The sequence below is a fragment of the Hyaena hyaena genome, unplaced genomic scaffold (genome assembly GCF_003009895.1).
Source record: "Hyaena hyaena isolate Hyena2069 unplaced genomic scaffold, ASM300989v1 scaffold_426, whole genome shotgun sequence".
In the NCBI taxonomy this organism is placed as follows: Eukaryota; Metazoa; Chordata; class Mammalia; order Carnivora; family Hyaenidae; genus Hyaena; species Hyaena hyaena.
In genome coordinates, this window is record NW_024081061.1 from 7,748 (window position 1) to 33,093 (window position 25,346).

Below are 25,346 nucleotides of genomic sequence, written 5' to 3' on the forward strand. Positions count from 1 at the left end.
GGGAAAGGGAGAGAGGCAAACCATGAGAGACTCTTGAATGCTGACAAAAACTGAGGACTGATGGATGTGGGGGGGAGGGGGGATGGGCATGGAGGAGGGCACTTTGGGGATGAGCACTGAGTGTTATGTAGAAACTAATTTGACAATAAACTTTTTTAAAAAAAAAAAAAAGGACTGTGTCGTCTAGAGAGACACAAAACAGACAATGGACCTCATGCCTCCATTTAATGGCCAAGCCAGCACTGCCCAGATGATCCCCAGGCCCCAAGTAGGGAAGTCCTCCCTCCTGCCTGGTATCCCTGAAGAGCCCACCCAAGCTGGTGCCCATGAGCCTCACCAGCGCCCCAGTCCAGTCCAGGTGTTAGGGAGGAATCTCATCTCAGCTCCTTCAGCAAGCTGTTGATAGAGCCCAGCAGTTCCCGAAAGTATCCCTCATCCTCGCCATCTTGAAGCTCCAGGGTGGCCAGGGCCTGGTACTCAGCCTGAAGGCTGACCAGTGTCCTGCTGAGCTGGGGGTCCTGACGATAGCGGTCCCGGCAGGTGGCCAGGAGGGCGCCCAGAGTTTGTAGCACCTTTTCACGGGCATCATGTTCAGGGAGGGCCAGGAGGTGGGCAGTGATCTCGCACCAGCCCTGCTCCCGCAGGCCCGGCAGGAGGTGCACCTGGCGATACTGCTGCAGCTTCTCTGGGGACGTCTCCCGGGTCAGCTCGGCCTCCTCCTCTGCAAACATCTGCCATCCGCGTGGCCACACACCAGGGACAGGGTTGGGGAGAGAACACACAGACAGCAGTCAGCTCTGCCCTTCAGACAGGAAGGCATGTGGCTGACCATGAGTCCACCCCATCTGCCTCCATCCTTTTGTGCCTCCAAAGCCCAACATGGGAGAAGATCAGCTGGATTCATGATGTCACACGAGCTCCCCCACCCATCTATCCCTATGGCCATCTGTCTGTCCATCATCCATCCATTCATCAAAAACAACTGTGCAACGTGCAGAGAAACTAAGATAGAGACAGCATCCTAGCCCTCAAGGGCTAGGGCCCTCAGTGTCTAGCAGAAGAATAAAAATTAACTGAGTATTTCCTAAACAGCATGCTAAATTTAGTTCAGCAGTACAGTGTGGAGGCAGACAGTCTGGGTTCAAATTCCTGCTCCACCACGGACAGCCAAATGGCCTTAGGCTGGTGCTGCATCATCTCTTATGTGGAGATGACATGACCCCCCTCAGGACTGTTGGGGGCAACTCACGGGGGTAGTGAACACACATGCAGCCAGTGAGCAGCACACAGCACACCCAGCAATGTGAGCTGTGATATCAAGTAGAACCACACCATCTACACCTGAAGCAGTGTACATACGGTGGTATGTACAGTGCCGTCCTCACCACCACTAGATCCACTCCCTCAAAGAAGTTAGGACACAGGGCACAGACGATGGCATTTTCCCGAGTCATGAGGCTAAGTGGGAGCTGTCCACATGGATGAGATGGAGGGTCCACACACAGGAAAGTCATAACAACAGGCCTGCTTCAAGAATGGCAGGTTGTTCTGGTCCATGGGGGGTGAGGGTCAGGCTGAGGCCCAGAACACACAATCTCTGGCTGTCCCTCCAAAGAACATGGCCTTTATGCCAAGGGCCTGGGGAGTTGAGAAAAATTTGGGCAGAAAGTCACATGCTTGGCCAAGGGCTGTAAAGTACAGAAACCCAGGCCCACTAGCAGAAAGTGGTGTGAACCAACCTCGCCAAGATGCCAGAGTCTGGAAACCCCTGAAACCTGTGTTTCTAGCTTATTTCAAATGTCAGAGGAAGGCTATGCAGAGGTGGAGGGTCGGCAGGGGGCAGATGTCCCTTCCTGGCTGTACTAAAAGTCCCTGCAAGAAGAAAGAATGAATGTCTGCTCTAAGTCCAGGTGAGAATGAGGCATGCAGGCGACAGAGAAGGCAAGAGGAAAGCCCAGGAGAGACCAGGGGCCACAGCGCACCACCAGATGGGCTTGGGTCCACGGTAGCTGGTGGAGGAAGCAGGGAGGGGCAGGGATCAACTTCTTATAACAGAAAAGGATGAGAGGACTTGGTAGTCCTTTCCTAACTGACCCCACCCTCTCGAACATCCCAGTCCTCCCAGCCCTCTGCCTCCGCCCCATGTGCCTTGCTTCTCACTGCAGTTCATCAGTCCAGTGCCTCCTGCTCCCAACCTACTACCCCCAGCCCTCTGATGGCAGACTGCTGCCCAGCCCCAAACCCTTCACCATTGAGCATTTCTGATGATAAAGACTAAATCCCTTCCCTAGGACTACAATGACTTGCAGGGTCCACCCCAACCTACACTTGGCCTTGTCGCCACATCCGCCCTTTTTCATGTACCTGTCACACTAAATGTACCCCAGAGCCTTTAAGGTGCAGCTTGGAGATGCACTCCCACCCAACCCAAACTCCAGAACTCATTCCTCAGGTCTCAGTGCCTCCCCTGACTCCCCAGATCAGAGCACCCCACTTGTAAGCCTCTGCAGCCCACAGGCTCCAGGTAATACTCTGACAAAAGCCTGTCCAAAAGCACCAAGAGAGACGAGACCATGGACCTGGGAGAACACTGGGCAGAGCAGACATCCAGTCACCACCCATGGCAGGAAGCGGTGAGTGGGTCATCGCTGTGTCCCCTCAGTTCCACGGAGGCATGGAATGGACGTGGATTCACAGCCACTGGCCAGCATCTCACTCTGCAGAAGTAGTAATCTAAAAGGCGGTTCACTCTCCATGGGAAATCTGCATTTCAGCTTCTACTTTGCCACAATACCACCCTCAAGGTGTGGGGCACCTCAAATAACAACCTGACATGCCTCCACCTCAGACAGCTCTGGATGGAGCTCCAGTCTGATTAGTTCTTCATTCATTCATTCTTTTTTTAAAAATTTTTTAAATGTTTTATTTATTTCTGAGAGAGAGGGAGAGAGACAGCGTAAGCAGGGGAGGGTCAGAGACAGGAGTACAGAATCTGAAGCAGGCTCCAGGCTCTAAGCTAGCTGTCAGCAGAGCCCGATGTGGGGCTCCAACCCACGAACCATGAGATCATGACCTGAGCCGAAGTCAGACGCTTAACCGACTGAGCCACCCAGGCGCTCCTCTTCATTCTTTCTAAGGAACCACAAGAACAGATAAGCCCCCACTGCCTCAAGCATAGTGTGGCTGACATGTGCACTAAGCTCTCTGGCTGCTGCAACTCCCCCACCACCCTCTTCCTCCCACCCCATAGACGGTGTCTCTGTACTGTCTGCAGAGACACCAGTCTCTCCCCAGCGTTCACAGCACCCCAAAGCCTCAAGGTGAGCTCTGGGGATACACCGATGTCACAGCAGCCGCCACACTGGGAGTGGGGGCAGCAAAGAGATACCCAATACACCAGAGCAAAGAGGTGAGTTTCTCCTGGGAAAGGTCAAGCCAACGTGCAGGTCCTTTCTCCAGGCTCGCTGGCCCCTCTCCAGGAAGTCAGCTGTGCCCAGGCCTTATTAATTGGATGTGAGCACCACATGGCTGCCTGCTGTTATGGGTTTCTGCAGCTTGAAGAGAGAGGGAGGGAGAGGGAGAGAGAGAGACAGAGAGAGAAAGAGACAGAGACAGGGGGTGGGGCAGGCAAACAGAATGAGAGACAAGGCAAGCCTAGAGAGACAGAGATGCCAGAGAGTGAGCACACAACAGCAACTAACTGACCAAGAAGCAGCAACAGATAACTCTGAGCCTCAGTCTAAGGCAGGGAGGCAGGCTGGGCCTCTGAGCCTCCAACACTCAGCAGTGGTTCCAGTGGCTGCCCAGCTCTGCTTCCTGAATCCGCAGTTGGCTGTTCTTGGAGAGTGTGGCTCAAGAGAGGCAGCTGAGAAAGCCCTGCTAGCGCTCTCTGCAGCTGCTGAATTAAGAATCCAGACCTGGCTGGTTTTATGTTGCCTTAATTAAGATACTCTTCAGGTTCACAAAGACCAAAGTTGGGCAACCAAGTCTCCTCCCAGGTGGCAACAGCAGGGGATCCCAGGCTGGGCCCTTGCCCGGAGCCAAAGCTCCCAGAGGAGGCACCTCCAGGTTTCTAGAATCAAGAGTCAGCATCATTCCAGCCTCTGGCTAATTGGTGTTCTGGCTGCTCCAAGGGCTCCAGACAAAGCTGCTCCAGCCCACCCACTCCTCATCGCCCCCACCCTAGGCTTTAGCCAAATGACCTTTCATTCCATGGAGGGCTGACCCAGGCCATTTCTGGCCTTGCATCATGCTGAGCCCTCTGCCTGCACTGTCAGTGCCCCCATCTCTGATCCTCCTCACCAGCCCTCAGGTTTCAATTTAACAGTCACTTTCCGCAGGACACCCTTCCTGAGGTCTCAGAAATTCTGGTTCAGGGACACACAGCATCCCCATCTGCCCAGAACAGTCTGGCACATCTTCTTAGGCTCACTGCCATGAGGATGGAAGACATGTGGGAGGCGGCGGGGGTCAAATGGCCAGAAGCAACGTAGGGGGAGGCACGACACGTCCAAGCACTCACCTTTTCAGTGACCAGGTCATAAAGCAGAGTGACCACACGCACAGCCAGCACCTCTGTGCCCTTTGCCTGTACCAGACTCCTCAGGACCTGCAGCCCCCCGAGTTTCAGGAACTGCTGCTGGGCGTAGGGGAAGTGTCGCAGGAGGGAGCACAGCGCAAACAGGACCTGCAGAGAGTGAGGAGCCATGCAGAGCTGGCCCTGCCCTAAGGCCCGGCAGAGGCAGCCAGAGATGCACCAACTACCCCACCCCGACCTCCATTCTTCCTGGTCCACCCACCACCCACAAGGGCAGCTACACCCCAAAACACAGGTCTGTGAAAGCCAGAAGAGAGGCCAGGCCAGGAAGCCTTTAACATCACCCAGTGGACAAACAGAGGGCAAAGACTGAAGCCAGAGGGTGGCACCTGAAACTAATCACAGGAGCTGAACCTAGGCTTCCAGACGGCTTGGCAGCCTGCCATGCTGCTTTGGGTGAGTGGGACCTCTCCCCCTATGCCACCCAGTGAATGACCACTCAGGTCCCAAGGGTGACATGTAGAGCTTGGAAAGAGACCCATGCCTTTCAGGCTCCACAGGTGTGCTGGGGGCTGAGCAGAAGGAACAGAGCAGAAACACACCTTCTTCTTTGCAGTGAGAGGCTGCTCCGTAGCCAGGATGACCAGCAGCTTCTGGAGGGCTCCCCCCTCGATGGCCTCTACTTGGACCTTTGGATTGCTGAGGGGAAAGCATAGGACAGCATGACATTGCATCTACTCACCAAGTTGGGGGAACTCCACTGTTGTCCCCAGGGATCTGGGTGGTTAGGGAGATGCTAACATATAGCCATACCCTGGGGGAAGAAAGGTGCACAAGGGAGTGTTCCCCCTTGGGACAAGCTAGAACTCAGCTGAGGAAACAGGCAAAATGCTAAACATCCACCCGGTACAAAGGCCTATGACGAAAATTGCTGGGAGCCGCACTGGCCTCCCCATTCATCTTTCCTCTCCTGGATGGAGCACACAGACCACATGTAGTCAATGCTTGTGGGATGAAGACATGGAGAATGAATGAGATCCAAGGAGCCTCTTACCTGAGTATATCCTAAAACAGGGCCAACCTAGATGCCTCCCCACTGTGAGAGCAGCTACTGTAACTGTACAGTTACAGTACCCCTCAGTATAGAGCCTATGTCACGGGGCCCAGGAAAATAGGGCAAGAATGAATAAATACATGTGCACAACCAAGACTGTATCAACCAACACAAAGGAACACTAAAACACTCTCCCTGTTCTGGGCTGGAGAAAGAGTGATGAGGTTCAAACATTCGGGCACTGAAGGATAGGAGCCTGGCTGTTGAGACCTCCATAGGGCAGGGTGCCAGGCAGGGGATAATGTCTGGGAACCTCTTGCTTTCTAAGATTAAATTAGTGATCAATTAGGGAATAATGCCAAACACAGGGACCTGTGTAGTTAGGCCCTCAGGGACCTGTGTAGTCAAAGGCTCCCTCACCAACCACTTAGGAGGCCTCAGAGAAGAAAGGTGGCAGGCTCCTAAAAAGCTCAAAACCAGCAGGAGGGGGAGAGGCCAGGCCAGAGGTCACAGAGTGGCTCTCGTGCTCACCCAGACAGCCCACAAAGGGCACCAAGTCTCTTCTCAGCTCTGGCTCCTTCACTTTAGCGTGGCCATCAGCTCCTTGGAGACCCCAAAAGCATCTGTTCCTCCTAACCCCCAACTTCAGCAAGGGGCCTTCATGGCATCTTGCAGAATGAGGCAGGGTCTGAAACCCAGAGGAAATGGGAGGAATTTAACAAGACAGCTCACACTGCTGCTTGCAGGAAGAGGGTCTGCCACACAGCAGGTGCTCTGTCAAAGGTGGCCCAGAGGCATGGTAATGGGGCCCAAGCAAGGCCTCAGTGGCCCACCCTCCATTGCTACCAGGCACTAGCTTCAAGTTTCAAAGACAACTTAGCAAGCTGAGCCAGTTTTCTGGCTGTAAATGGGAGGAGGTGCCTGAGTCCCTCTGCATCTTCTCATCCAGAAAGGATGTACAGGGTGGGTGCTAGCCTGTCCCACTGCAACTCCATTGGTGGGTCTGAGGAGCAGCCTGGAGATGGGCCAGGGTCTCTGGGGAAAGGAAGCTGACAGCTCCTCTCCAGACAGGCAGGTGGGCACCAATGCACAGGGACCCTGGGAGCTGAGCCTCTCCCCTGCCCTCTGCTCCCCCAACTTGAGAAAAGCAGCTGCTTCATGAAAGCATGAGCTAATTAGGACTGTCTTTGCCATCATGTGCCTGAGGAACACTCACCCGCAACAGGCAGGGTCTTTTCTCGGAAAAGACGACTACACTGAGAAATTCACGCAAACATCAAATACTGCCTCCAAAGGAAGCAGGGGCTGTGAGACCCAACATCACATCAGCCTCAGAGGGTGCATCAGGGGGAGCACACTGAGCAATGGGGACAAGGCCCTCCAAAGAAAGCACATGGGGCTTGGTCCTGGTCTACAGATCTGCTGAGAACAAGACTCAGAGATGAGATAATTCCCTGGCCAACTCCAGAAGACAAGGGGGGCAGTCTAAGGAGACTCACTTGAGCATGCGGAGTACAGGAACCCACCTGGGCACCAGCAGGAGTAACAGCCCTGTCACGAACACGAAGCAGTGTTGGGGGAAAGGGGAACTGTGCTCACCCAGGTCTGAATCGTTAGAAGGGGAGAGAAGTACCAGGGTAAAAAGTGGAGGGCTCATGCCATGTAGGCAGATCCCTGGGATCCTCCAAATGGAACAACAGCTGGCTGACTAGGAGCAAAGATGCCAGAAGCCCGTAAGAGATAGGGATCTCCTGGTACTCCATGTCCACAGGAGCCCCGATGTAAGGTGCAGAGGGCCAGACTGCACCCTGTCACAGGAAAGATGCAGGGGCCAGCCATTGCTAGCCAGTTGCACAGAGAAGCCCCAAATGCAGGGCAGGTCTTTGGGGGAAGCTCAGCCTGATCTCTGCCACCGAACAAGCTAGGATCCACACATATGAGGCCACACCACCAGACCTCAAAGAATGAATAAATGACCAAGTAGCACTGGGGGATTAGAGAAAGAACAGGAAGGTCTGGGCTGGGAGAGCCAGGAGAGCTGCACTGGAGAAGAGGCACTGCAGGAGGCTGAAGTTCAGGTGAAGGATCGCTGTGGACAGGAGGAAGGGCAAGTGCTCAGGGAACACGAGGAGTGTATGTGGAGAGGCGACACCATTCGGTGGAAAGCTGCCCTGAGAAGTCATGGAAAATGGGGCCAAGAGGTGCAGCTGACAAGGAGCACCAGTGCAAGTCAGGAGGCCATGCTGCCTGTAGTGCCAAGGAGACCCGCTGGCTGGGTCGGAGGAGGGGCAATGCAGGACCCAGAACCTGCCTAGCAAGCAGAGCCTGCTCCTGCTTCTGCTTCCTCAGCAAATACTGCACCCAAGGTAAGAGTTAGTAACAAGCTCCTTCCAGGCACACAGACACCAGAAAGGGCACTGGCCCTGGGGACAAGAGCTGAGATGGGACAACACTGTAAGCCAGGTACGGTTTACCGCTCCCAGGTCAGGTTGGCTCTGGGTATGTAGCGTGTGCCTCTATCATGAGCAGCATCACTTCTTTCCCACCCCTCAGTACAGTCACTGTTCACTCTCCTTTCCTCTGAGACACTGCTGCCTCGCTCACTCCTTACAGTCCCAATGGGGAGGGTCTCAACCCCCTAGACCCCAAAGAAGGGCTTGTGGATCGAGTACGGGTCCATGATCCATCAGAGCCTGCCATCACCATGGCTTCTGTGGGTCACCCAGGACTGGACAATCAGAGCCCTCAGTCTACACTAGAGTGAGGACAAAAAGGGGAAGTTTCCTTCTCCGTAAGATAGGCTGCTATAAACCAGGAGCACCTACGGTCATGATGATAGCAGGCGGGTCCCATCCCACCCCCATGGAGAGAAGCCCATCAGGGGAGGACAGGATAGAGCTCACACAGAAATAAACCATAGGGAAAAAAAGCCTGATGTCTTTGTCACTTGATGAAATCACTCTCATAAGGCCATAAACCTACTTTTTCACCTGCAACAGAATCCTGAAGAACCTGGGTAAGTAGAGCAGGACCATGGGCTAAGAATGGGCCTGTGGCTGAGGGTGGCCTCCATAGGGCTGGGCCTCTTCTCCTGACCAACTTAAATGAAGGAGCCCATGCTAACTCTGGGCCCTACCCCAGACTTCAGTGGTGCCGTAGACACTTCAGGGGGTCCATATAATACCCTCAGAAAACAGCTTTTTAGTAATGTCCAGTAGAGGAGCCAAGGAACACAGGAGAGTGAAGGTGGGGAATATAAAGTCTGTGTTTCCAAAGACACTCTGTCTATCCAGGCTGGGGCAGGAGACCTGGGCAAGACAGTTTCTTGAGCAATCTACTTTGGAGAAGCAGAGACCAGCATGCTCTCAGAACCTCTCTCTCCCCCAGCAGCTCAGCCTTGGGCTCTGAATGTTCATTACTATGTGCTCTGGGACATGAAATGCCCCCAAAATAGCTGAGTGAGGTTAGGGGATGTGCCAGGACCAGGACCTGGAGAGCCCTTGGTGGGAAGCCTGTGAACAATGGCCCATGACCTTGGCCAAGTCCTTTCATTTCAGTTTCCTCACCTATGAGGCAGAGCTAAAAACTACCTGTGTTAAAGGTACAATAGGTAATGAAAGCCAATACACTAGCCAATGCAGTATGACTACAAGAGTAAATTACACTGGGTTTGCTGCAAAGAGAGCTCAGACCATGCCCTCAAGAACACAGATGGCCGGGGCACGTATATGCCGGCCTCATCTCTTAGCATATAGATTTAGGACTAGAGCTGTGGCTCATGCAGGGGATGAGGAGGCAAGGTGGTTCTTGCTGGATGGAAGGTATGTGTCCTGACAGTTATAGATTTGACTGAGTTAAAAGGGCAGGGGCCTGGCATGCCTCTCAGTGACATAGTGACGCTGGTGAGCTCAAAGTCAACAGAAGGATATTAAGGACGTAGCTCGTCTCTGATGAGATAAATGAGACTAAACCTTGTTCAGAGCTAAACTGGCTGGACTGAATAAATACCATTAGCACTTGGATTACTGGGATGTTCACAATCAGCAGGCAAGTCAGCTGTCTGTGTGCAGAGGGATGGCAGCAGCTGCTACTTTGTAAATCTTGGGTGGGGCTGGGGGGAGATCACAGGAAGGAAATGATTGCATTTGCAGAAACCAAACAGTTTGGGTCAGGGCGACTGCTACAGGCAATCTGCCAAGGGTCAGAGATCATATTTTAGCTAACTAAAGCGGAGCAAGTGTTGGGGGTGGGAGCAGCGGGGGGAAGGTGGTAGAGCTGATCCAGGGATGTATCGCCAAGTCCGGCCATTGGGCCCATGAGACCATTGCGCACCTCAGGTCCGGAAGCTGCCCTTCTCCCTCTCTGGCACTCAGGACTCACTATATAATTTTCAGGGCCAGTGCAGAATGGAAATGTGAGGGCCTTGTTCAAAAATTATTAGAAACTTGGGGTGCTTGAGTGGCCTAGTCTGTTGAGCATCTGACTTGATTTTGGATCAGGTGATGATCTCACAGTTTATGAGTTGAAGCTCCACACTGGGCTCTGCACTGATAGTGTGGCACCTGGTTGGGATTTTCTCTTTCTGTCTCTCTGCCCTTCTTCCACATGCTCGCACTCTCATCAGGGGTGTGTGCATTGAAACAGAAAATACACAGAGATCCTGCTTGAGGTAAACTGGAAAAACAAGGGCTGAAAAGGGAGTTTGGATCACTGGAAAAGGCAGAGTTCCTGAAAGGGAAATGAGGGTTAGATTGACTGGTTAGATGGGGATGAGTAAACATTTAGGTGAAATCCCCAAAGCAGAGCTGTGTCTTTCAGAGTCCCAGTCCAAACCTAGAGTCTAGGCATGACCACTGGTCACTTGGGCACACTGGGCTATATGCTCTCTCAGGAGTCCTCACAAATTTATAAGCAGAATAATTTCTTTTTCATTCTCTTAATAAGAGAGTAAAAAAGTACCACTGTTCTGAAATACTCCCTGAGAAGATTCTAGGCAGTGTGGAAAGGAAGCATATCTCAGGGGAGTATGTTATGTGGTCAGGCTTAATCATTTGCGATCCTGCCTGATGAAGTGGTACATGCTCACCTTCCTGCCCAGAGAGAAAGATTCCTTCTCTGCTGGCCTCACCTTGTCTGTGCCCTAGCATGTGCCCTTGATCATCTGCGAAACACAAGATTTGCAGGATGTGTAATCTTGAAATAGGCAGTTCATTAGGGATCTATACTAGCTTGCCATCTAGGGATTAATGGGGTTAAGCAATCAATTAGTCAATCAAGATACGGACAATTACCAACTTGAATAAAAATCAAAAAAATAAATGCCACATGAAAATGAAGGCCTCAAGAGAACCCAAACATCCAGCTGGTAACATGAGACTAATACCACAATGGGGATGATGGGAACCACCCTGGCCCCCTCACACGTTTCATCTGGACACTGGGGAAGGGTAGGATTATCACCAGACCCATTCATAAACAGTCAACAATTGTGCAACTAATGCCTCAGGCCACATGTAAGTTTTCTGGCAGTAGTGTCACAGACCTGACTCATAGTGGACCTGCCTTAGATCCAGTCTCTGAAAGCTGTCCACATGAGGAGCCAAGGGTTCCCCAACATAGTCCTAAACCTATGTAGAGAAGGCCAAAAGCAAGTTACAAAGGGCATGGGTAGTATGACGGCATATATTTGTCTCTGGGTGGTAAGACATATGTTTTAAAACCAATATGGGTTTTTGTAAAATTAAAAATTCAGTAACGAGATTTAAAATGTCACTTTGCCACCCAAGCCATTCATCCTAGCATGTCACACCATACTTAGGGATCCTCATTCTGTCATGTATCCAACGTGTTCATTAGCCTTACTGATCTGTGTCATCTGCCCCCATTGTCCTCAAATAAGAATCTCAACACAGGTTGGACAGGACAGAGTCTGACAAGAGATCTTTGGCACATCAACACAATGAAGACTGTTGTGGACAATGAACCATTTGTAAGATCATTTGATTTTTCAGATCCTAACTCATTTGGAGAAGCCAGCCAACTCTTTCCCTCCTTCTTCACACTCAAGTTTCTCTGAACCACGTTTGACTCCTTCTGGCAGGAAGACCAATGTCCTTAAAAGAGAAGCCAGAGGTGGAACAGAACTAGAAGGGAGGCTGGGAGTGCCCTATGTCACCTGCCACATTGAGTCATCTGCCAAACCAGGGGGCTGATGCCACAGTTCTCACTGTGAACGCTAACGGCTTGGGCAGGTCCCTCTCTTCTTGGCATCCCAGGTCTCACCCCTGTGGTATTCCTTACAGTATGGTCAGAGCTTTACACCCTTCACTATTTGTTTACCCTTTTTCATCGCTTATACAAAAGCTCTCTAACTGCTTCTTCATGTACTGTTTTGGCCTACAGGTGGCTCCTCTCTTATTTCCTGCAGTAATCACCTGGGACTGTACTGAGCACATTTCATTTCTCAGACTGACTCATCCTCCCTATCAAAACTCTTGCCCAAACATCCTATTTTTCCCTGGGCCTTCTACAATCTGCCTTCCTCGAAACACAGAGAGTTGTGCATTTCCCTAGGCTTCTCCAAACATAATCACTTTCTGCTAAGAATTCCAACACTTTCACTTCACTAGATAGATCCTTTTTGTTGCTCAGAATTTCAGTGAAGGGCGCTCCTCAGTAGGTGAAGGGTCTGACTCTTGATCTCAGCTCAGATCAAGATCAAGATTCTCACAGTTTGTGAGATCGAGCCCCATGTCAAGCTCAAGCTGATAGCATGGAGCCTGCCTGGGATTCTCTCTCTCTCCTTCTCTCTCTGCCCCTTTCCCGTGCTCACTCACTCTCTCTCTCTCTCTAAATAAATAAATAAATTTTTAAAAAAGAATACAATTTCAGCAAGGCCGTTTTCCTTATGGCTCCCTTTATCTTCTGAGAGATGAAATATCAGAAAAGAGAGTTAGGAATTAAAGCAAATCAAGAACTTATCAGAATCTTGTTTTCCACTCAAGGAGACTTGCAGCTACTCAGATGCATCAAGACCCACAGCACTTTATCAACTTGCTTCGGCACCGGTTTTATAATCTCAATCCAGAAAGCCTCTTCCACACTGAGAGTAAATAGCTGACATCTTATCCCATGATTAGTCTGCATGTTCTTTGGTAAAATAAGGGCCAATGATAGGCTTTTGTTTCACCAAAAGCCCCAACTCAGTTAGAAATCTAGTGAATGAAAGCAGCTTTGACATCAGAAATAACTGGGTTCAAGTCCCACTTCCAGTGTTTCCAAGTTGTATGACTTGAACAAATTACTTAAAACTTCTTTAGACTTTAGTTTCTGTCTCTGTAAACAGGGATTAGTAATATTTGTCCCTTGGGGATTGTTGGGATGAAATATGGTAATATGTAAGGAGATGAGCCCAATTCCTGGCAAGTACCAAGTATTCAACTAACAGTTGTTTTATAATAATGTATTATACTATTTAATGAAAATTACTATTTTTACTTTCCTGCTAAGAAGGAGTGCCTGGGTTTTCAGGCTTCTCAAAAGTAGGAGGGGCTACCTGTGATTGGAGACAAAGTCCCACCACCTCCCACTGAGTGGCCCCAGATTATCCTTCTTGGCTTCTCTGGCTAGAGGGACAAAACTAGAGGAGAAAGAACTCATGGGGGAAGAAAGGTAATTAACAAGCTAGAGGGAGAGATTGGGAGAAAGGATCAAAGAAGCTAATTAGAGCTGGCTAAAGGGAGGCCACAGGGTGGGGAACATGCAAGACAGAGAGCTAAAGAGAAATAATCTGTGGCGTATAATTATTCAACAAATGCCTCCCAGTAATTCTCTCAGGCAACTGAGGGAGGCAAGGTAGGAGTAACAAGGTTAAGCAGAAGAAAATTTAGGCTAAAGCATACGGGAGATTTTTTACTCAGTGAGATTTATCAAGTTTATGAGAGAACACTGGGAGGATGTCACCTGAGGTCATCCATACCAACCAGCTGGTGGTACAACTATTTCCATTCCCCAGAGGTGCTGGGGGGACCAGAGGAAGCAAGATCCACAGGGTAAGAGGGCTGCAGGGAAATCACCTAGCCAATCTTCATTCCAAGCTGTGGGCAATACACCTTCTCAAGAGGCCCTTTGTGGCTCAGGAAGGAACTTCCTTAGTCACTCAGATCTTGCTCTCAAGGGCTCAGAGGTGCGAGCGGGGCAATCACTCACCTTTCCCTCCAACCTCCTCCTCTCCTTAATCAGAGCCAATAGAATCAAGCAAGGCCTATTTTGCTTTTGCCACAAACTGCAGAAATGTTTATGAATAAGCCTTTTTTTTTTTTTTGCAGTTTTATTGAGGAATAATTGACATACAGAACCATCTCTTAATAGCAAAAGAAAAGGCAACAATCGTGGGACTGTCTATAGCTGAAAATGACAACAGTGAAATGCTTCATTTACAGGATTTGGAAGTCATATAGACTACAAATCTCTCTGCTGTGCAACATACATAACAAGTCCCCAAAATATCCTTTGTTTGCTGAGGTTCTGCTCAGATATTTAAGGTTTCTGACAGTTTAAATATGGTGAACAATATGGTAAACCATTCGAATATTTTGCATCATTGATATTTGGAAAGATCTTTATGAACAATCAGTTATAGTTCTGAGAGGCAAGTGTAGCACCCGGGCTCCTGGTTTTCCATGGAGGTGAATCCGGAGGGCTTCCTAGGCCAGCTCCATTTCCTGTGGCTCATCCCCAGGCTCCAACGAGCATGGGTTTCCTGCCCGTAGCCACTTCTATCACAATGTCACAGAAGAGAAAACTGGGTGGAATGGGCAGGACTGCTGACTCCCAGGTCAGGCTCAGGACTTCAGGTCAAGAAGGACCGAGAGCAGAGGCACCTGTCTGGCTCAGCTGGTTAAGTGTCCGACTCTTGATTTTGGCTCAGGTCATGATCTCGCAGTTTGTGGTTTTGAGCCCTACATGGGGTTCTGAGCTGGCAGTGCAGAGCCTGCTTGGATTCTTTCTCTCTCTGCCCCACCCACATCATGTTCTCTCTCTTTTTCAAAAAAGAATAAACAAACTGAAAAAGGATAGCACAGAGCTTTCCCCTGATGCAGGAACAAAACTGGGAGGTCTGACCTTGTTGCCCTTTGGCCTAAGTCACCAGGCACTAGAACGGGGAATCTAAAAGGAAAGCAAAGATTTCCCACTCTGTGGAGAAATTTAAGAACTGGAGAAAAACTCCAGTTACTCTCAGCTTCTGGAGACAGAATGATGGATGGTTTCTTTTGCGCGTATGCTATCTGTCTGACTGAGGCTGTCTGTCGACAGTTGGTAGACAAATCCTGATAGGGCCCAGGGGGCAAAGGGTCCTCAGCTAAGCATCTTGGGGCCAGAGCAAAGAATGAAAATAGTTCTTGCCCCTATTAGACAAAACTAACACTAACAGAGACATGCAGAGAGGCACTTTATTAAACAAGTCACTATGCAAAAGAGGCCAATACCAGGTGATATGTGAAAAACGGAGGGTTTGACCAGGAAGGTGCCCTGGAAGAATGACCTTCCAGGTCAGATCAAAAGTCATTAAGACAGGAGGAAAACATCTAAAAGTCTGTATGGTATTACCCAAATGCATTCAGATAAAAGTCTTCTCCCTGCCCCCCAAAGAAAATCTTAAGAATCACCTTCCACACACCCTTTAAACTCATCTCCTAATAAATCGTTAAAAGGCCTTCTGCTGGAACCATTCTAATGCCAACAAAAAAGTTACACTCATAAAATAGTTAATGTCAAAACGTAAATGGTTTGTTTAAGATACAGCAATTGTTGCTGAATCAAATACAAAATCTCTACGGCTTGAATAGCATGGGAAACAAAAGGCTTGTCGATTTAGTGCTCGTTAAAGCCTGTCTGGCTGAATTTTAGATTGCAGATTAAAAGAAAAAACATTAAACCAGTTCAAGTGTGAACCAACATATGCACAGCAGTTTTCAGCTGCCTGCAAATGGGGCAAGGACACAGGCTGGAATGTGACTTGCACAAACCAAGGCCTGGGGGTTGGGGAGGGGTGTGGTTTCACATCTAAAGTATTAGGGGGGAGGGGTAGAGCCTGAGGTGAGAACTCCCAGCAATGGGACCTGGAGCCCAGGCTCCCACCAGGCTTGAATTCAGCACTGTGGAAAGGGCCAGCCCTAGCTAGCTCTTTCCTGCAGGAAAACTAAGGTGCTGAGGATAGTCAAATTCTCTAGGCTTCTGCCTATGAGAGGTAGAAAAGCAAAAGCATTTTGGCACTCCTTCCCTTTTTCTGGCCTTCCTTCTCAGACACTTCCATGAAGCCACAGCAGGACTTCTGCTCTGCTAAATCTGCAACCAGCTTGGTGACCTTCACAGGCCTAAAGTCTGGTCTGAAAAGTAGTTCTTCGTGGTAAGTTTGTGGAGTGCTGTGCAGAACCTCTGTCTAAATCCTCTTGCTCGCTGGGCTATAAAAGGGCTTCAAATTTTACCATGTGGGATTTATTTCTTTGAGTCTTAAAGATAATTCTGTCTTTCAGGGTCCTCTAATAAAATGCTACTGCCCCTAGGTTGGGAGAACCGGTCATGTGTAAGCAGAGTGACCACATAATTTATTGTGCAAACTAGGACACTTTCAGAGTGAAAAGAGGCACTATTAATTACTGCAATGGAACAAGCAGCATGAATGCAACATATGGCCACCCTCTGTATAAGGCTTTGTGTTAAATTCTATGGAAGATACAAAGGTACGTAAAGAACATGCACAGGCCTGGACTCTGGACAGTGAGCTGAGGGGCAAAGGATCCTGGGAACAGACCAAGGCTAAGCACCCATGGGAGGGGGACAATGGCACCCCGGAGGGAAACATCAGGATAGGGTCTAAGGAGACACAGCAGTAAAGACCATGGGTACTGGAGCCAGACAGACCTAATTAACCTTTGTTTGCCCACGTCTCCTCATCTGTAAAGTGAGGATTATTTCATAAGACTACTGGGAGGATTAACTGAAATATCAAATGGTACAGTTCCTGGCCCATTATTTTCAGTAGGTTCAATAATATTAACATTATTAGGACCAGCCTTCTACTTAAAATCTCACCTACTTCTATCAATGCGCCATCACACAGTGAAGGAGGGGCAGGAAGAGAGAAAAACACCGAAAAGGCAGACTTAGCTTCTCCTCGGTCCTAACTAAGTCAGGAAAGGCCATGGCAGGGCTGCTGCTGCGGGGGCCTCACTGCATCAGCTCCCTAGGGGGACGTGAGGCGATATGGGTTGCTCTCCTGGGGCCTCGCCTTCTGGTCTTCAGCTTCTCACACTCACCCAACCCATCAGCTACAGCGTCATCTTCCACACCTGGAGGCAAATTCCATCCACTGGCCAGTTCCGTCAGGACAGGGGACAGAGACAATGCCTTTCCAGACTGATGGAGCCCTGTCCTAATGGCCAGGAATACTGTCTGTGTGGTGTGTGGTGGGACATTCTCTTGGGCCCCCTGTGGTAACAGAAATGCATAACTAGGGGCAGCCCCTCACAGTCCGAAGGAGAATGGATTCTGGAGGGCGGTCATTTAATAGCTCTCAAGGATTTCTCATATGTTGAGTCACATAATCCTCAAAACAACTCTAGGAGGCAGATAATATTTTTACCCCCATTTTACTCATCAATAAACTAAGTTACAGAAAGTTAAGTACTTTTTCCCAAGGTCACATAGTGACGTAGTAAGTGGCAGTTGTCCTGAAAGCTCAAGAATAGGACCAAAGAGACCCGGAATCAACTGGAGGCACAGCACAAACTACTAGCCAAAAAGAGTTCTTCATTTATCTGAGTTTAACTCAAGAAGCTCTGCTACTTAACCAAAGGTTCTGCTGTATCAAATGACTTAGGGCAGTGAAATCACTGTAAAAGTGTTTAAATATCATGATGCCACTGCCAACAGCTGTCATCAACTAATTTTGGAGAGCTGGACCCAGTATGGAGAAAAGGGAACTTGGTCTCCGGCTATTCTCCCCTCTCTAGGGCCTAGGACAGAGACTAGGATGCTCTGGCTCAAAGTAAAGGAGGAATGAAACCAAAATAGTGGTTTTCAAAGTGTGGTCTCTGGACCAGCACCAGTACCAGCAATACCTGGGAACCAGTGTGCAATAAGTTCTCAGACCTCAGTCTAGAGTTACCTCATCAGAAGCTTTAGGGGAGGGGCCTGGCAATCTGTATTTTAACAAATCCTGGCTAAATCTTGTTGCTTCTACTGCATGCCTAAATTTGAGAACTGCACTCTGTAGCGTGTGCCAGGAATGGCTTGCTTCAGGGGCCTGAGGCAGAGCTTGGCTTTTCAAGAAGACCCAAGCCCTGAGGGCCACTGCCAAGATGAAAAGCTCCCAATAAAACCCAGACCTACATGGCCACACTGATCAAAATACAATAAAGAAGAAAGTGAGAAATCTGACAAAAGGAAAACGCAGCTTAGGTGGGGGACAAAATACAACAATCTTCTGTGGGAGATGAGAAGCATAAAAGGGATGTTAGATGTTCAAAGAACCAAATGTCGAAACGACAAAAAAAATACAAGAATAAAGACAAAGTGTGGACATCAATGCCAAACGGGCCTCTGTCTAATGATGGAAGTAGCAGGAAACAGCAGTCCTCCCAAGACTAAAGCCTGCTTTTCCCCACCCCCAACATGACAGCCTATATAAATAGAGTCTTGAGGGAAAAAAAAAAATACCAGCAATTAGTCACTGAATTCTGTTTGTTGGAATGAAGAAACACTTGCAAAAAGTTACCAGAGGCTCTGGCGAGCAAAGCTTGGCTAGGGAGGCCATGCAGACGGAGGGCAGGAGAGAGATCATTAAGGGAGAAGGCCTGTGGGGTGTTCCTGGCAGTCTTTGATGCCTGCCAAGTCTTAACCTGGAAGGGAAAACGGAGGGCCTGGCTACCAGGCTGTAATGAGCTCCAACCTGGGCCCACATCCAAGCTGGAAGGCCTTTAATGTGGGTTTGAGCCAGAAGCAGGGTTGAAACGGAGGTGGTGGGAGGGAGGAGGAGTCCTCAGCCTAGCTTAGCAGACCCTGCCCCAGGTAGATGAGACCATAGAATACGCAATCTCTGACCAAGTGCCTTCATTCAAGAAAGCCTATGGGTCCTTCCCTACTGATCCCCAGGGGGCCATGCTTTGGAAACAATAACAGTAGAAGCCTCAATGCTTCCATTCAAGAATCTGCTGGAAATGAACTTATGACAGGACCAAAAACGGGCCTCCCTTTCCCAAATGAATTCCTTCACTCATATGTGCCATGCTCTCTATTGCTTCTGCCTCGAGGGCCCTTTCCCCACCCTCCTCATTTCTGTCCCCATCTTCACCAGGCTAGTTCTTATGCCTCCAAGTCTCACTCCAAACATTTCCTCTGAGAAACCACCTGACTCGCATCAGGTCTCTGCTTGCATTCCAGAGACCCCCTTTCTCCTTCATCGCACTCATCAGATTTGGTCAGTGTATTTCCCTTGCCCAATTGTCAACTCTCTCAAGTACATGGACTATGATTTGGTATCTGTTCATTGGTGGCCTTACTTTCCATGGTCTAGCCCCAAACCCATCCTCAGCTAAGCAGGAACTGCCTAAAAGGACAAGGCTGGCTCGGTGCTGCTGCCCTGTTGGGGCTGCTCATTCTGTACCTGGATGTATGGATGGATAGTACATATGATCTCTTTCCCTTTCTGAGCATCTTACCTACTCCAGAGGTTCAAAGAAAGCACACTCCAGCCAAATTCTAAACTTTGCCTTCTCTTTCCTACCCCCTTTAGTAGGATTCCCTCAACAACTACCTCATGTGACTCCACTGCCACACATCTGCCTGCTTGAGAAAAAGAATACAGCAAAAGTGTTCCATGACCCCTGTGGTACCTCTCCCGGGAGGATCTGCATTTGCCCACAAAGAGATGTATTAAAAAAACAAGAAAGTAATTCCCAATGGCATTAATAGAATTTTAGGCAGCAACAGGAAGGGGAAAAAAAGATTTGGGAACCAGGATCCTCTACATGGTTCCTGAAATCAACCTGCAGTATGTAACGCCCACCTCTGCTATGTCTAAGATCAGCCCTAACTCAATCCTAATGTTAGCCACCCCTTGACAGCCATGGTGGGATGATGGTAAGAGACATATCCACAGGTGGCCACAGTCATCTCTTTTCTGTCTGACCTATCCTGGCTGTTCTCCTTGACAACAGTCCTCTGGCTAAAGACCAGAAACCCTAGGCTAGAACTTCTGTCTTCTTTTCCGGACCTCTAATATCAATCCAACTTTCCAGGCCTATGTCAGGTCAGCACGGTACCAGAGAAGGCTCCTTAGCTGCTCTCTACCTCTGCAGTGCTCCAAGCAACACCAACCTTTGCTCCAGCTAAAAGCCATTCACAGTCAGCTCTGCCTGGGGGCCCTGATAGATTGATATGCTGGGAATCCACTGAGGAGGTGGCACAGAGCCACACAGAGGAGCACAAACACTGGAAGAGGGCAAGGTCAAGTTGACAAATATCATACAATGAGAAAGAATTGTATGAACTGCAGTGGCATAATGTAGCATAACAGATGGATAATTAGATTTATTCTAAGAGCTGTAAAAGTAAGTAATTAAATAAAAATATGGAACAATGAATCTGCCACAGAGAGACACCTAACAGCCTCACAAGGGCCCTGCAGCTGGCACAAGCAGCCTGGGAAAGAAGCAGTGGGCAAGGAATCTATAACACTGCCCTGATGTTGCAGGTACAATAAATTCAGTACCAACTCAAGCTGGGCACAAAGGAACAGCTGATTTTGGAGGGACATAATCAGACCTGTGGCTGTGAACAGTGTTGTGCCCCGTGAGTGTGATCCTCTGTCTACATGTGGAAGATGGCCACCTGAGGTATACTGATAAACTCCCCACCACTGGGATGTTTGGCAAGGCCCCTGCAAAGCAAGACTGACAGATTGTATTTATCTCTGCAGAAGCAGAGGAAGGAGATGAAAAATGCATGCATCAATGACAAGATTTACAGATACCAAGAGGCAAACTGGGAGACAGAGGATGGCAGAGGATGAGGGTGCACTTGTCCACAGAAAAAACAGGAAGTGAACACCCAGTATGTGTGAAGCACAGTGTTGGGCACAGAGTTCCACCAAGAAAGCAGCTTCCCTAGCCATCACATGAGCTGTCTAGAATTAAACTGAATTCAGACTTATCTAAGAGAAAAAGATATTTTGCTGGATTGCATCATGAAGAAGGATGAAAACAGTAAAAGCCAAACTGGGACCAGAGGCTCAAGTAATGTGCAAGGGTCCTCTCAGGCTGCATTTATTAGACTTTGCTTCCCTCTCTGGATGTAGGTGCTTCCTCCAGGCGCAGATAAGACTCATCCCCTCAACACATCGATCCCAGCATTAAGAGTTCTCCCCCTTGGGGTGCCTGGGTGGCTCAGGTGGTTACACATCTGACTTGATTTTGGCTCAGGTCATGGTCTCATGGTTCCTAAGATCAAGCCCTGAGTCAGGCTCTGGGCTGACACGTGAAATCTGCTTGGGATTCGCTCATTCATTAATTCATTCATTCATTTGTTTTCTCTCTCTCAAAATAAATACATAAACATTAAAAAAAAAAAGAGTTCTCAAAAGGTTCAGAATTTTACAGCAGGACTTCTACTGGCTCTGCCTGTGTCACATGCCCATCCCTGGACCAATCACTGTACACATGGAAGTGTCACTACAAGTGGCTAGCTGGTCTATGTCATATAGCCGTAACCGGGAATGGGAGATGGCAAAGAAACAAGAACACCCTTACCTGACCACATGGTTCTGCTGAAGAGACTCCCAAAAGAAAGGAAGTTTTTTTTTTTTTTTTTAATATTTTTATTTATTTCTAGGAGAGAGAGAGACAGCGTGAGCAGGGGAGGGTCAGAGAGAGAGGGAGTCACAGACTGAAACAGGCTCCAGGCTCCGAGCTGGCAGTCAGCACAGAGCCCGACGCGGGGCTCGAACCCACGAACCAAGACATCATGACCTAAGCGAAAGTCGGACGCTTAACCGACTAAGCCACCCAGACGCCCCAAGAAAGGAAGTATTTTATAAATGGTGGATGATAGAATAATGTGTTAAGAAACCAAAAACAGCATAAAGCAAGAGCCTTCACAGCTCACCACACTGTTTTATACCACCTCAAGCCATGACACTCAGTGATAATTGGTTGTTTAGAGCTAGACTGAGGGTCAGGCCAGGTATGTAACAGTCAGACCAGGGCTCTGCTTGCACAGAACCAGTCTGACCCTCTAAAATTTGAAGGTTCTAAAGGCCCTGCTGCTTGTCCCTTTAATAGCAGTGCATCCTGTGAGATTGTCCCCAAGGCCTAACCAAGTACAGAGCCATGTGGACACCAAATAGGCCCATACTTAGGAAACCCACATAGTACTAAAGCATAAAGCCCCAGGCAATCAACTTCTTGGAAGCTATTTGCACCCACTAACTTGAATCTCCTTCCCATAGCATCAACTATGAAAAATAAACTCTCCCCAACCTGGAAATCGCAGCTCAGCAATATGTTAAAGACAGAAGGATGGGGATAAGGCTCAGCCCAGAACCACTTCCATTCACAACAATGGTTCCACAGTGTGGCTCTCTATTCGAAGAATCCCCCTACCTCCTGCAGAGGGAAAGCAGGTGTTTTAGGTATAGAAATAAAAAACCTACCTCATCCCTACTGCTTTCAAAGCCACCACTTACTTGCTCAGCCCTTAGCACCAAGGGCTTATTGTGAGGCTCTCCCTCTCACGTGGCTTAAAGGAAGAGAGATCCCTGGCCTTCCTCACCTGTGGGGCTCATTCCTTCACATTTCTCTAACTCCCTCCTTGGGCTCCAGACAACACCTTCAGTTGTCTCTCTGGCTACTTTTTTTTTTTTTTTTTTTTTTTAATTTATTTCTGAGAGAGAGAGAGAGAGAGAGAGAGACAGCGTGAGTAGAGGAAGGTCAGAGAGAGGGGGAGACACAGAATCTGAAACAGACTCCAGGCTGGCTGTCAGCACAGAGCCCGACACAGGGCTCGAACCCACGAACCAAGACATCATGACCTGAGCCGAAGTCGGACATTTAACCGACTGAGCCACCCAGGCATCCCATCTCTGGCTACTTATTAAAGCGGCTTCCCTTTGGAAGGGACACTTGGAACTCAGACCTCTGTCAGGCCACACAGAGCTAAAACACATTCAGGAGGTCTCTCTGTTCCAAGACCACCTAGAGACAGGAGATCATGGGGACCCTCAGGAGCAAGACCCAAGAGAGGCATCTCTAGGCTTCCATTCTCAAGTTGTGTACATTCTGGTGAATCTGTCACCTTCACTATCAACCTGGAGCCTGCTCTTATCAGTGATGCTGGCCAACATGGGGCTACCAAGGTCTTTGTGCCACTGAGGCCTTGTCTAGGAATGGAGGGAAATGAAGCTCAGCTCCCATGTGGAGTAGCTAAATGCCCTAGCTCTGCCTGGTACTCCAGAGCTACTTTTGAAGGTCTGCTTCAGTCCAGCCATGCTGGGTCCAGATGTAAGAACTTCCAGGCAGGCTGAAAAACAGCCTGCCCACGGATGGGTCCTCTGGTCCAGAGCTCTTTGAGCTGGCTCTATTCCTGCTCCACACACATCACAATTTATTGCTGCTGCTGAGAGCCCCAGGGACAAGAAAGTTCCCACCTCTCACTCTGCCTCTGCCTTTCGTGAGTACACACTGGAACCAAATACCAACCAAAACCTGGAGTTAACCTCAGTAACTATAAACCTCAAACTGAGCTCAAACAACTTTTCTTAAGCCACAAACTAAATCAAAGTATTTTTTTAAACCCAGAGAAACAGTTCAAAAGGCAACTAACCCTTTTCCCCCCTTCAAAATTACTGTACTTGGACAAACCACAAACATCAAAATAGTATCCGAATCAAAAGTTTATTGCTCCCAATCAGAGAACTCTAGATGCTGGCGAGGATGTGGAGAAACGGGCACCCTCCTACACTGTTGGTGGGAATGTAAACTGGTACAGCCCTCTGGAAAACAGTGTGGAGGTTCCTCAGGAAACTAACAATAGAACTCCCTTATGACCCAGCAATAGCACTGCTAGGAATTTACCCAAGGGATACAGAAATGCTGAGGCATAGGAGCACATGGACCCCAATGTTCATAGCAGCACTCTCCACAATAGCTAAAACATGGAAAGAGCCTAAGTGTCCATCAACAGATGAATGGATCAAGAAGATGTGGTTTATCTATACCATGGAATACTACATGGCAATGAGAAACAATGAAATCTGGCCATGTGTAGCAACATGGATGGACCTTGAGGGTGTTATGCTGAGCGAAATAAGTCAGGCAGAGAAGGACAAATATCATATGTTTGCACGTATAGGAGGATTAGGAGGAACTTGACGGAGGAACAAGGGGGAGAAGAAGGGCGGAAATGGTGGGGGAAAGGGAGAGAGGCAAACCATGAGAGACTCTTGAATGCTGACAAAAACTGAGGACTGATGGATGTGGGGGGGAGGGGGGGATGGGCATGGAGGAGGGCACTTTGGGGATGAGCACTGAGTGTTATGTAGAAACTAATTTGACAATAAACTATTTGTAAAAAAAAAAAAAAAAAAAAAGAGTTTATTGCTCCCTCCCAGAAGAAAAGAGACTATGCTGATAACTTCAGGGTAACCCTGAGTCCAGGACATCCAGGGCAAATGCTTCCTGGGTCCTCAGGGAAGGAGAAGAGAAAGGATAACAAAAACAGGAGGGAGGATGACAACCTTGGGACACTGGTGACTAGGCGTAAAGAAGCACTTCTTTAGTCCCATAAGGAGAACAAGACTCTAAGACAGCCTGGGCCATGGTATTCAAGAATAATGCCTCAAAACCTACCTGGCTCAAGGGATCTGTACAAACTGCTGGGTCCACCCCCAAACTCAAACCAATTAAAGGTTATAGGCCATGAGGGTGCCAAGGACTAATACCGCAAAACCCAACAGCAGCTTCTATTCCTTACTTTTATTACAGCATTTAATTAGAAAATAGTATCAGCTCATGTTTTAAAAAAAAATTCATATAGATTTTTTTATATGTATATAGAAGATGCAAAATACAAAGGAAAAGTCCCTCTTTCTCACAACCTCATTCTCATGGTCTCATACTCTCAGAGGTAAGAGCTGATTTCTGTATATTTAAAATACATGTGTACTACAAATTTCTATATAAATCTTCACTCATTTACTCTTATGTGATGGATAATTACTATACATGTTATTTTGTTATTTGCAACCTAGAGACTCTGCTTCACAGAAAGGAGAGGCTCCCTGAGTCTCCTAGTAAGTACTCTGAAGCCAAACAGAGCAGCAAATAGAAGGGAGGAGGGTGCCCAAGCATCTTTTAAAAGATTTCAGGAAGATCTAACATTCCAGAGTCAACTTTAAATCCAAGAGTTCCTTAGGGAAGCACAACCCTTCCTCCAACAGAGCCTCTCCCTCTGGCGCAGGGGAGAGAGAAGGAAGCCTTTATAAGCCATTCCTCTCTAGCCCTCCTGCCCTGAGGTTGGCGGCCTTGCCTATCCTACCATGTCATTCTAGGGCTGCTGTCCTTCACCCTCATGCCTGTCACCACCCCTGTCCTCACCCCTTGGGCCCTACTCTACAGTTTCCATGCTCTTCTGAAACATCACCACTGGCAGGGCTAAACAACTGAGAACAACAGGAGATGACCTCACAGCCTTCATATG

General features: G+C 48.7%; 1 protein-coding gene across 3 annotated transcripts in view; it reads right to left on the minus strand.

Moving 5' to 3' along the window:
* Window positions 1-210: 210 nt before the first annotated feature.
* Window positions 211-25,346, minus strand: part of SIL1 (SIL1 nucleotide exchange factor) — a 212,526-nt gene continuing 187,390 nt past the window's right edge. For all 3 annotated transcript variants that reach the window (XM_039252730.1, XM_039252731.1, XM_039252732.1), the window contains 3 exons: window positions 5,140-5,236; window positions 4,523-4,687; window positions 211-731 (listed from right to left, as the gene is read on the minus strand). In XM_039252730.1, the coding sequence (XP_039108661.1) occupies window positions 375-731; window positions 4,523-4,687; window positions 5,140-5,236 (619 nt within the window). In that variant the 3' untranslated portion in view covers window positions 211-374. The remainder of the gene's footprint in view (window positions 732-4,522; window positions 4,688-5,139; window positions 5,237-25,346) is intronic.